The 13,492-nt window shown below is 38.2% G+C and overlaps 1 protein-coding gene across 1 annotated transcript; it reads right to left on the bottom strand.

The window, feature by feature from the left end:
• Window positions 1-7,757: 7,757 nt before the first annotated feature.
• On the bottom strand, window positions 7,758-12,977 carry snap47 (synaptosome associated protein 47). The gene is made up of 4 exons (XM_077556382.1): window positions 11,967-12,977; window positions 11,393-11,871; window positions 10,435-10,559; window positions 7,758-10,259 (listed from the first exon to the last, which is right to left on the bottom strand). The coding sequence occupies exons 1-4, from the start codon at window positions 12,470-12,472 to the stop codon at window positions 10,113-10,115; spliced, it is 1,257 nt and encodes a 418-aa protein (XP_077412508.1). The 5' UTR covers window positions 12,473-12,977; the 3' UTR covers window positions 7,758-10,112.
• Window positions 12,978-13,492: the final 515 nt, after the last annotated feature.

Below are 13,492 nucleotides of genomic sequence, written 5' to 3' on the forward strand. Positions count from 1 at the left end.
TGTTAAAGAAAGTGAACAGAAGCGTTTGGAGATCTTATAAAAGCATGACATCATCCATTGTGGAGCCGACATGACTGCATTGCAGCAACTGATGGCACCACCATGAAGTCTTTAAGGCCGCTTGTGTGAGAGCAAGTCCGGGGTTCAAAGGCTTCACGATGAATGACAAATTATATGGGCCCCGCTTTGAAATCAAATCTCGGAAAACTCCTAACCGCTGCGTCGCTGTATTGTTCCAGAAAATCTTCCACATCACATGCCGTCTGGAATTGTTTTTCACACAAAAAGCCGGGCTGCCGCTTCCAAATATTTCGACGCTCCGGACTCTCAAAACATCGGTCGACCACAGGTGCAAGTTTCCCATACCAATTAGTCGAGGGCCCCACCCACAAATTTGCTGTCCAAATAAGCCAGTAAAGAATGCACATTAAAAATGGAAGCCATTGTCTTTGATATTCAATGCTTTAATTGGAACCAGGCACGGGTTCCGACACTAAAAAGAGGATTCCTGATTGAGGGACGCTACATTTCCTGTTTGCGGGAACGCGTCGTTGTTTGCTGGCCTTCGTGGTCGCATGGTCAAAGGTTCAACGCAGACCTCGAGCAACCAGGCCGCATATGGTCGGGCTGGGTAAACATCTGGTAGTCTTTTTTTTTCTTTTTTTTCGTTTCATACCTCACCAGGCTACGTTCCATTTCTCTGCGTACGTGCGTGTACTCCATTCCATCTTCTCCAATTACACACTTGCTGGCGGCTTCCCCCGTAGTTGCACAGCATCTGGGATTGCGGAAGGTGTTTCCACAAAATAGGTGTAGTTCCAAATAAAAATTGAAATTATGGAAATCAACTCTCATGCAGGAAATAATGAAAAGGGTTACACAGAGATTGAGCGTGGCTATTTCCTTTTTCAGTTTGGGTTCATTTATGCCATTTTTTGTCAATGAAAGCTGGGTTATAATAGTTTTGGATTTTTCATTATAGTTAGTTTTGAATTTCGTTTCTTAAATTCAATTAGTTTTAATTAGTTTTTAGAGCCATTTTTTAGTTTTAGTATTAGATTTTTTTGTCAAAAGGTCACAGTAAGGATTATGCAATAAAGTAAAATACAATTCCAACTGTTTATACCAAAATAAATTCATTTAAAATAAACCCCAAAAGCTCATGTATGAAATTAATTAAAAGAGACAAAGGACATTTTGGCTATAATTGCAAATAAATGTATAATGTATTTCTTGTTAAATTTCCTTTCTAAACAGCAATCTCGTTTTTATTTTGCAGTGGCCCCTCGCTATTTCGCAATTTTTTCAGAGATTATTCAGAGATTATTTCAGAGATTTTTTTTTACGTCCTTTTCTTCGCGGAAAGTTTACAACATTTTATAGCCATGTTATCCTGGCATCCACTATAACCACTAAAAACATGAGATTTAAAAAAAATATATATATCCATGTTTTTTATGTGGAAAAAGAGTCCAAATCATAAGGAAAAAAAAGAAGAAAAAATATTTTCCAGCAGAAGAAATGCGGGTTTGAAGGGGCTACGACCATCGGGTCACACATGGGTTAGGCCTCACATGTGTGGGCGGTCATGACAGTATGAGTAGAAACCATTTTGGACAGATTAGACCTTCCTCCGCATGAAAAGAAAAAGAGTCCACAGATGTGTACTTGATCTTTCTGGCATCCAGGAAATATTTCAACATTAAAAATAAAAGGACCGGGTAACCGGATCTCGTAGAACTTTTCATTTTTTCAAACTGGCTTCTGGGGATGAATTTTCAAAAATTTACAAGTGTATTATTGGGGGTTACGCTCACCAACTGAATTATTTATTTTTATTTTTTTAAGCAGGGGCTGGAACGGATTAACTGCATTTCCATTCATTTCAGTGGGGACAGATCATTTGGGATCCATGTGTTTTGATATGCGAGAGTGGTCATCACAAATTAAATTCATATCTCAAGGCACCACCATATTATGTATATTTTTTTATGGGGAAGTCGGTACGTTTTGCATGGGATAGTTTGAAACAAACTCAAGAACTGTTTGTCTATTTTTGAAATACACATATTCCATAATACATTTTGAAAAAAATCTGAAGATCATATTTTGATAAAAATGATTAATAGTGTTGATCCACATCAAAAGTGAGTAACTAACCCAGAACATACAAATGTGTTCACTGAAAATAAACAGTACGTAAGGGTTAATTATGTGTAACCCCACTGGCGTGTTTCATGTTGTCCACACCGGAACCGTTATGTTTTTAATGACTCCTAAAGAATGGCCGTCCTGTGGATCAGTGACCTGCTTATTTACTTTGCACACCAACCGAGAAAGACTATTTTTATCCGGCGAGGTGGGAGGGTTGACAAGGCACATCTTTAATTGTAATCACAGCGGATGTCGGAGCAACAACCCTGGTGTGATTGTTGTTGTCCTCTTCCGCGAGTTCACGCAGTTTAAAGTCATTACCGTAGAAAAGTCTGAGAGGATTTTTTTTTTTTAAATTAAAATAAAAATAAATAAAAAAGAGAGAGCAATGATGATGACATGTCAAATCGGTAAAATTACCGAATGAAAAATACTGAGCTCTTCCAAAAAAGAAAAAAAGGAAAAATAAATAAATTGGGTTAAAAAATTAATTAATTAAAAAAAGAAAAGTCTGAGAGGATTTTGAAATCGGTATTGGTGACTACGCGAGTTGGTATCAGTAAAGTGGTATCACCCCCCAATTAAAAAAAATTAAAATGGGAAAAAAATCTACAGTATACTGTATATATTTTAATATTTTTCAACAATGTGACTTTGTGTATTATTATTTGTAATAACCGCATTATCAGTCCCATTGGACCAAACCAAACAACAGCAGGACAATTGTGAATGTGTGTGTGTGTGTGTGTACATGTGCTGCAAACAACATATACAGCATATAGCGGTACACCCCCTGCTTGGACTCCAGCACCTTTGTTCCGGGAAGGTTTTTCTCCCAAGTCTGACATTAAACCACCAGGCCGTCATCATCCGATTTCCTGAAACTAGAAACTCCCCGAGCAAATGGAAAGCCCGGCAACACCTGCGCTCGCGACGAGAGGCCAAAAATGCGGCCGGACATGGTCAAAGCATTAAGAGATTAGGGATTACGTTTTTATGCATATCATTTATTTTTGGAACATAGAGAACAATTGGTGGATGGAGGGTTGTGCTGTGTATGTCTACAGTTTTACACATATCAATAATTTAGAAAAATATAAAAATCGTTTATAAATTGATTTTATTTTATTTTTTACTCATAGCCCACAAGTATGAAGAAATCTGTTGATTGTCATGTGTAGGACACGGTCGGTCAGTCTTGTACAATTATATAATATATTTTTTGGGACCATTTATAGATTTAATAAAAAATATAGAATACATAAATCCTTTAAAATGTTTCATGTACATATATTTTAGACACTTCATTTTTTTTTTAAATGATATGGATGAATTTTGTCACATGTAGGGTCAAGTACAAAGAAATATAAAATACATGAAAAGTTGTGAATAGGAATATACAAAATGAATCTTTAAAATTTGCAAAACGGTACGGAGAAAGGCTAAATAAAAACTCACACACAGTCGACTGATTGGATCTCCGTGAAGTGTATAATTGACGGCCATTGAAGAATCATTGGGAGGGGGATTTATGTATATATTTAAAAAAAAAAAAATCTTCATTCCATCAACATTTAATGCTGTTATAGATCTTTTGCATTTGACGTCACAGCCCTGATAAGAACGCTGGACGGCAAGAGAACCGCTTGCCTATATCGACAAATTTGACACCGTGTACGCTCGTACAGCTTATAGTCCTCTATTTAATTGATCATGTTCTAAAATGGTCACATCTTGTTGTCCGGTCGGTTGTACAAATAGAGAAGGGTGTAAACCAAACGTTGCTTTTTTTTAAAAATCATATACAGTACCTAGTGATGAAGACAAAAGTCGTCGGCGGGTAGCAGCAATCAACCGAATCAGTATTCGCGGATTTGCACAATTTTTTTTTTTTAACGATGTTAGTAGAACAATGTTCATACATTTTACTCGCAAACACACACTCTGACAAAGATTGTAACAGGTGTCAAATTACGTGTTTCAAATCACAATAATGAGCCAGATACTGTCCACTCCAACTGCGCACACACAGCTTAGTTTTTAAATTAACCTTCTTCAAAACTATTAACTCATTCATATAAAATCGTGAGTTAACTAGTGAAGTCATGCGATTAATTACGATGACAAATTTTAATCGCCTGACGCCCCTAATTTTAAAAATTATCTTCTTTTTTTAATTGTTTTTTTTTTAAGAAGAAAAGATTATTAAAAATTAGGGGTGTCAGGTGATTATTTTTTTTATTGTAATTAATCGCATGACTTCACTAGTTAACTCACGATTAATAACAAAGTCTATATCTGTTCTAAATGTGCAATATTTTTTTTCTAGGTTTTCATACTCTAGTTAACAAAAATGGAAATGTGCCACTTTGACTGACAGGCGAACTTCAGTTGAAGTAGTAAATTCCATGACTCGATGGGTCATAAGAACTTTTAATTCGTAAAATAACAAGTCTCTAAGTCGCTCCGCGCCCCGTCCACTTCAATTCAACAGTCATTCACTTCTGCCGTCCGTCATAGGGCAGTCATGTGATCATGTGACACCGGTGCAAAAGGTCTATACATTTTCCACTAAAAAGAAGGGAAATCCTAGACAAATATTGGAAAAGATCGATGATCTCTTCTAACATTGGAGGAATTATGGTAGATTGTTGTCACATAAAGGACCCAGCCAGAATTTGCCAGAAAGTCCTGCAGCTCCTCTCAAGTTTTTATTCCACATGGCTCCACCTGTTGGAATGCCTGGCTAGGTAGATTGTTGTCACATACCAACACTTGCTAGAAATCACTGCTTTTTGTCAATATTCTGGAGTATGACTACCTTTTAAAACCGGCTCTCAGTTAAAGAAGCAAAGTGAATGGATGCCGAGTGAAAAACATTCCCAAGGATGTTTCCCTCCACAGTTTGCCTTCAAAGTTGCGGAACGCCAAGCCGCCCACGTGTGTGCCGTCGTAGCCCGCAATCGCCTTCTTCTTTGTTGACCGAGTGGCCATCAGCGGAATCACGCACGGCCCACAAACAAGGCGTCAAGGCCGAGCCAATCCCTTGAGTATCCATACCATCCGTTAAGGGAAAGCCCGCTCTCGTGTGTCTGCGGTGAGGACGCGGCCTCCGCCGCCGCCGCTTCCTCGTGCTGCAAGGCTGCACGGAAACCGCTCCAGCGTGTGTGTGTGGAGTTCACACGAGAATGCGGTGTGCGCCTTTGCCCCGCGCCACTTCACCGTGTCAAAACTGAGCATCCACGCTGAATGAGTGACTGGGTGCAGACCGGCGAGCCTTCCAAGATGTTAACCTGGGGCTGCTGGAACAGTATTTGCATCCGTTTGCAGTTGGCCAGTGTTTTCATATTTGTCACATGGGAGTGAACCACGAAGGGCGTCGTCTTGTTGACTTTCAGTTAAAGAATAAAACAACGCTGGTGGAGGACTCCTTCGTTGACGCACTATTGTTCCAATGACTGACTGACAAGGTTGTTGTAGTTAACGAAAAGTAATGAACAAAACACTTCTGAAGGAGAGTGCTGTAAAAAATAAATAATGGAAACTACATTTGACATTTATAAGACTAACTTTAGCATAAATGTTCATTTTCCGTTTTGTCAATTAGTTGTACGAGCTTTCGGAGTTCATTTTAAATTGATTTATTTTGGTATTGTTTACTTTATTATTACACAATAAAATATTGACTTATTTTTTAAAAATCTTGCATTGAACGAATGCTCAATTCAAAAAGTATACAACTAATACCAAATCAGATTTTTTTTTTTTACTAAACCAAAATTAACCATTTTTTTGGAAAAAATACAAACTAATAAAAAATAACACACAGACTCTTAAAAACTATTTAAAACTTCAAAAGAAAAGTCAAAATGAAATAAAAACTATAATGAAAAATCCAAAATTATTATAACCTTGCTGACTGATTGACACTTGACAGATCCCATATGATGCATTTTTTCACAATTTTAAAAGCTTCCCTGGCTTGGATGTTTTTCAATTATGAAGAACAGGGGAGATTGTTGTCAATTGTAGGAAGTGGTCAGTTCTAAGAAAAAGAAACCTTTTTTTTTAACCCATAACTAGCTAGAAATCGATTATGGCACAGTGGTGGATCATTAAAAGAACAATGTATAAAAGTTCACCACTAGATGTGGCTATATCATAGAAAGCAGCCAAAGTGCACACTATGGTGACTCAGAGACAAAACTTCGCAAGCTTATAACCAATTATTAATTGGCGTGAGCGACAGCAACTTGGCAGCCGGCGAAATCCCTGGAAAGCGACGCTGAAAGACCAAGCGAGCGGGAGTTAGCCGGAGCAGCTAACAAGAGCGGCTAACGGGAGAAGCTAGTAAAAGCTTGCCAGAACAAGGCAGAAGGTGACAAGCGACGGGAGCCCGAATACAGGACGCAGCGACGACCACTTGCAGGTCCCAGCTATGAAAGGTAAACGGTGGTCGACCCATTGGGTCCGACATGAGCTGCAAGCACCACCAGGGCTAATTATGTTTGCAAAATCGTTCTTCGGGTATCCGTAGCAGGAAGATGGCCAAATATCTAGTGCAGCGGAGCTTTGACCTGTAAACAGGAGGCGATGGTTCGAATTCCACCTTAGAGGGATTGCATTTGTTTGAACTTTTGTTCTTTTTATTCATTTATCTTTCAACTACAATTAATACACATTATTTATCTTTCAATTTACTTCATTAGCATTCAGCTATTAGCATTCAGCTTTCCCACGCAATGTCTCCAGAAATTGCACTTAGTTTAGCATAATTAATGATTACTAGACCTACGATTATAAAAAAAATAAAAATACTAATTATGTTGATGTGATAGAACATATTTTTTTGCGTTCCATTGAAATCAATAGTGGGTAGACTCTGGTTGGTAACCCGGTGGGTAGTAAGTAATGTCTGGTTGGTGCTGGATTTCACTTTCCTTTCTTTTCTTTGATCCTTCCTCGGGTCTCCTGACAACCTCACGACTCTAGCTGGATTCTGAAGTATTCGGTTTAAATGAACGGTATAGGATTTTTAATAGGTTTTAGGTGAACTAATGAGTACACACTCACACGCACACACAAAATGAAAAAAAAATTAATTAATTAATTTTAAAAAAGAGAGCAATGATGATGACATGTCGAACCGGTAAAATTACTGAATGAACAATACTGAGCTTTCAAAAAAATAAAATAAAAAAATAAACCAATAGTGGGTTTTTTAATTATTAGTTCACCACTGGATGGCGCTGATTATTACACACTTGTTCTCTGCCTCCTGCTCAAAGCCAGCTGGGTTAGGCTGCAGCTCTCTCGCAACTCTGAGAAATAGCACTATATTTCAGATAGTGGATGGATAGACAGTAGATTGTTGTCACGTGTAGAACACAGCCAGCACTTGCTAGAAATTCCTGGAACACCTTCAAAGTCAAGAGAAGGCACATTAACAATTATTATCCAGCAGTCACATGGTTTCATATTTCAAAATTCCAGGTCGGGCAGAATGTCGGACATGGCCAGCACTTGCCAGTAATTTCTGTATCTTCTTTAATGTTCGGATAAGTTCAACCTCGACAATGGACTGTAGTTGTTTTTCAACTGGGTGTTGCCACAATTCACATATTTATTGATTTTTAAGTTATTCAATGAATTCTGCATGGTTTCATTTGTGGTTTATCAGGGGTGTGTAGATTCGGTATCAATTGTAAACATACAGTACCATCACTTAATTATAGGACTGATTACAATCGACGACGATGATGATGTGTTTCTTTGCGTTATACTTTTAACTCATTCACTGCCATTGACGGCTATAGACGTCAAAAATGATTTTAAACTATTTCTATTATTTTCACTTTTTTTCCCACTTTTGTTAACAAGAGTATACAAATCTAGAATTTTTGGGGGGATATTTAGAACAGATATAAAATCGTGAGTTAACAAGTGAAGTCATGCGATTAATTACGATGACAAATTTTAATCGCCTGACGCCCCTAATTTTTAAAATTATTTTATTTTTTTAAATTGTTTTTTAAAGAAGAAAATATTATTAAATTATTAGGGGTGTCAGGTGATTATTTTTTTATTGTAATTAATCGCATGACTTCACTAGTTAACTCACGATTTAAAAAAAAAAAAGAACATTAAAAATTAGGGATGTCAGGTGATAAAATGTTTTAATTGTAATTATTTGCATGACTTCACTAGTTAACTCACGATTAAAAAAAAGATTATTAAAAAAATATTGTACATTTAGAACAGATATAAAATTTGTGATTAATTTTGAGTTTAAATAATTAAGTAATTAAACAAAAAAGAAAATATTATTAGAAAATGTGAGGCGTCAGACGATTATTTTTTTTTATTGTAATTAATCGCATGACTTCAATAGTTAACTCATGACTAATCACATTTTATATCTGTTCTAAATGTACATTTTCCCCTAGGTTTTCATACTCTTGTTAACAAAAGTGGAAAAAAATGTGAAACTAATACAAATAGTTCAAATGAATTTTTGATGTCTATAGCCGTCAATGGCAGTGAATGAGTTAATAGGGGTGATTTGACACACAATGCCAGTTCATGTTTTTCATGCATTCAATTGTTTGGACATGAAACAGATAACAGACAACAAATACATTATTACTATGTATATGTCAGTCCTACACACATTTGACAGCTTTTCAAGTCTTAAGGAAATCATCTTTTGTGCACATGCAATACATTGTGGGTATGTCACATACACGTGAACAAGTAGGTCTCTACAATAACTGGAGCAAAAAGATGTCTTCAGTAGAGCATGCTCTTTGCCTGCTTAGTTGCGAGTGTGCTTTGTGCATCAAGGACAAACAGCGTGAGCTTGTGCGCCTCAACCAAATGCTCATACAAAGCGTCCCAAGGGCCGTAGTTCCCCAACCCTGTTTTATGCAATCAACCATATTTCTATTCTAACTGTATTGTATAGAACTGTGCATGTCCCAATGGACCCTTAACTGATCCTGATTAAAATAGATACTTTGGAAATCATCCCCAAAACAAAATAAATAACATTCAAAAAAGAACAAAGTTAAAAGTGTATATCTAATTCAAGTTTTTAGACTTTACAGTTAACTTAATTCTCAAGGGACATTCGAGAAAGTGAGGACATAATGAAAACAATAATACTGTAATATATAAAGTTAATATGATGATGTTCGTGATGATTAATTATTTGTTGTTTCTGTATTTTACGTTATTATTTTAAGATTATTATGATCATATAACTATAATGTTAACAATAAAATGTAACTATAAAGATAAGAAAAATACAATGTACAGCGGTCTATTTTTTTAATCATTATTTACGTCTAATATTAAAAAAAAAATCTCTTTTTCAGCCAATTTCAAGACCGTCCGTCATTATGTTAACCTTAAAATGATCGTTCTTAAAATGACCAATAATAATCTAAATAATGTTTGATCCACTACAAATTTGGACAAACGTCAAATAAACATAGCAATAGTTACAATAGAGCAAGTGTCAAACTCAAGGCTCGGGGGCCAGAACCGGTCAATCACATCATTCAAATCAATTGTCGACTTCATGTTTCTTGCGAAAATACCCAAACTGAAAATTATTTTGAATAACATTGAGACACTACAAGTATTTTTGTTACCAAACTCCCTTTTAAAATAAATTGAAAACATATATTTATATATAATAATATAAGGGTGTCATATGGGTTCACATAATGGTCCCCCAAAGGAAACCATAACTACGATGGGGCCTGGAACAAAAACAAATTTGACACCCCTGCTGTAGAGGGTCAAGTAAATACGAATGAATAAATACATACCCAGTTTCATCTCTAAAAGGAATGCAAAGTATTTCAAAGTGCCAACAGGTTCTCACCAATCTTTCAAGTCTCTGGAAGTGCCCAACCGCACCATCTGTCCGTCCACTGGTCCAGACTTTGCGTTTACATTAGTCTCTTCATGCGGCAGGTGTGCTTCCCGATGGTCATGGAGGCTTGATCGGCGGAGTTGGTCAGGACGTTGAGTGTTTCGTCCTGTTGTTCCAGCTCTGTCTCGGCCTCCAGGGCCAAGCTCTTCAGCTGAAGTAGCATCTGCGCCAACATACGCACGTGCTTACTTATGACTGACACCATCACAGACGTATAGATCTAATAATATGGTGATGTGAAAAAAAAAAAAAAATATATATATATATATATATATTTTTTTTTTTTTTATTTTATTTATTTTTTTTTTTCAGCGCCAGAGGGTGTACGTGCTGGTCACCTGCTTGAGCTCCTGGGCTTCGGCCTGGCTGACGGCGGGCTGTAGGACGTGCACCTGCAGCTGGGACAGCTCCCCCGCCGGGATCTCCATAGGGACCTCCGTCTCCTGGCACCCGTGCAGCAAACCTGAGGTGGGGCGGGTGGAGATTTAAACAAGTGCCTGGGTTTGTGTTATGAGAAATACAGATGGGCTCTCCAGATGTGATGTGGTTTACTGACAGAGCTACACTGCCACTAAGTGGTTAAAATGGGAAAGTGACTGCAAGGGTGGGCAAAATTTAGTACAAAGTATAGAAAAAGCCTATTAAAAAAAAACTATGAAAAGAAAAAAAAAATGATAAATAAATACTGATGGAAACACTGGGTGTCCGAGGACCCCAATTTGGTCCTATGTTATGAAGGACCAAAAATTCCCAAATAACATAAAATAAAACCAAATAAATCAATTGAGTGAAAATAAAAATTTATATTAAAAAATTATTAATTATAAAATTTTATATAAAAAATAACAATAAATTAAATAGAAATAAAAACAACAAAAACATAGTAAATAAATACAATTAAAAATAAATACAAAAGTAAAAGTAAAAATAAAATAAAAAACTAAAAATAAATATAAAAATAAATATGGACATAAATATTCAAATAAATGTATAAATAGATTTAAATGTCAATCAATAAATAAGAAGGCTCTGCTCTCATATTTATTTAATTAATGCCGCAGACGCTGTCAGCATGAAATTTATTTCCACATTTATATTTATATTTATTTATTTGTTTGTGTTTTATTGTATATATTTTTACTTTTATTTATTTGTTTATGTATGTATAGTTTTTGTTTTATTTATTTTGTATTTAATTTTTGAATTATATTTTTACAACCATTTTTATTTGAACTTTTATTTATTTGGGCATTTTTGGTACTCCACACAGGTAGCACTGAAGAAAAATTGCCTTACCGTCATGCACATCACAGGGCGACGAAGCGGGTGTGGCCCGGAAGGCGGCGTACTCTGCGGCGAACTCCACCTTCTTCTTGTACTGCATCTCCAGCACGGCCAGCGCCTCCGGCATCTTGGCCGACAGCAGCCGGCAGCGGACGTCGGGCCTGCCGATGAAGCGTTGCCCCACCGTGATCTCGTAAGGGCTGTGCACGCGAATCTCGTCCACCTCGCCACGCTCGAAGCGGTGCAGCAGGAGGCAGGCGGCGTCGCGCACCTCCAGGGAGGACGGCAGCACCAGCAGGCAGCCGGGCTTCAGGTCGCAGTCGCCCTCCTTGGACACCACGGCTGGGATGCTGGCGATCACTTTGCTTCGGGCGGAGGCTTTAGATGCGGCGGCGGCCCGGGCTGCATCCTCCGCCTTGGCTTCCTGCTGAATCTTCCATGGGAGTTTACTGAAAGGCCACCAAGAAGGAGACTCTAGCTCTGACAAAAGTCTGAAATGAAACAATTGGAGAAAAGGTATAGAGCATAGAACACAGGACTTGACTTCCCCCCCTAATTTTACACTTGCAAAAGAAAAAAGTCCTACTTATCAGCCACTCCCAGGTCCGAGTCCATCTTCTCCAGGCCTTGCATCATGTTGTCGAACTGCTCTCCCTGGTAGCTGAGAACCCTCCCGGTGTCCTCCAGTCGTCTCTGGGCTCCAGCGACGAGGTTGATGAGCTCCTGGCCCTTGGAAGGCTCACTCCCCGGGGTCCCACCCCTGGCCTCCGAGCCGGTGGGGGACAGCAGGCGCTCCCTCCAGAAGTGCTCCATCACGTTGTACACCACCACACGGTTGGGCTTGAGGGAGCCGAACCAGTGCTTCACGTTGCCCTCCTCCAACACCGTCAGGGTGCTGAAGATGAAACTGGACGATTCCATTTTAATCTCCGTGATGCGGGAAAGGTGGAAATGGGCAAGGGTCTCCTTGGTTTGCTTTGAGACGAAACGCAGTGCGGTTCTGCTCAGGGACAGCGTGCCGTTCTCCCACCTCTTGTCCGAGGTGAGGTAGTAGGAGCCCGGCCAGCTGTGGATGGGAGCAGCTCGGCTCATTTCGGGAGTTGATGACCGAGCTTTAGCTATCGGTCTTGCCACTTACATGTGTTTACTGACCTAAACTGTTTTAAAACGTCCCTACATTTATCGCTCCTTTCTTAGAAGTAATAACCATGAAAGTACTACCAAACGTTTCGCCTTGTTTGGCTGCGTATGTTTATCACGGAAGTGACGTCACTACTGCAGTGTAGCGCTGTATCGCGTTCGACATAAAAAGTCAGTTGACCTACTACATTTTAATCGTTGACCGCATCAAATCGCTTTAACCATTAAAATAGCACGTTCTTTAGATAATAGTCCTCTCAATTCAATCGGAATTAGTTCGACTTGGTGTTGTTTCACTGCGTGCGTTGTTAATCATTATGTGATGTCACGTGTTGCGCAATCTAGCTGTGTTCAGTGTTCACTGTTTTCTGTCCGACTTGAAACTGCAAAGTCAGATTTGATTTGACTACCCAGTGTTTGACCGTGTCTGTTGTTTTATCATTGAGTTATCACTGTGTTTTATAAATGATCACACAAACAACACTGTTTTTCTTCATGTTAATACATAAAACAAACACATTTTGCGCACACACACATAAAATCGCCGTTTAGCGTCCAGTGGTTGTCAAGGAAGGGACGTCTTTGATGTGTCAAGTGTTGCACTTTATGTTGTCCGATTTCAAAGTCAGACATCCGAGGACAGATTGACCTACCATGACAATGCTTTTAGACATGTATTTGACTGCTTTACTGTCGAGTCAGTCTTCCCCAACTTGTATCACTTAAAAAACAAAATAAATGACATGTCGCTGATGCTTCCAGTATTTACTGTCCGATTGTGCAACGGCAACAATACTTTTAATTTAGACAAATTGAAATCTTTGATATTTTTTTCCTCGTATCAGTTAAACCCTATGCTAACGTCAATCTTATAATATTCCTGATATAACGTGTAAGTATTTGGGCAAATATTTCGTGCTATTTGGCATCTTGTTGTTTTTTTCATCACGTAAGTGACGTCATGGTAAATGA

The sequence above is a fragment of the Vanacampus margaritifer genome, chromosome 2 (assembly GCF_051991255.1).
Source record: "Vanacampus margaritifer isolate UIUO_Vmar chromosome 2, RoL_Vmar_1.0, whole genome shotgun sequence".
Lineage (NCBI taxonomy): Eukaryota > Metazoa > Chordata > Actinopteri > Syngnathiformes > Syngnathidae > Vanacampus > Vanacampus margaritifer.

Coding starts and splice junctions, on each gene's coding strand:
- snap47 (XM_077556382.1), bottom strand. CDS start 12,472: ATGAGCCGAGCTGCTCCCATCCACAGCTGGCCGGGCTCCTACTACCTC. Junction 11,872..11,966: donor GACCTGGGAGTGGCTGATAA/GTAGGACTTTTT, acceptor GTTTCATTTCAG/ACTTTTGTCAGAGCTAGAGT. Junction 10,560..11,392: donor GCCCTGTGATGTGCATGACG/GTAAGGCAATTT, acceptor GCCCCACCTCAG/GTTTGCTGCACGGGTGCCAG.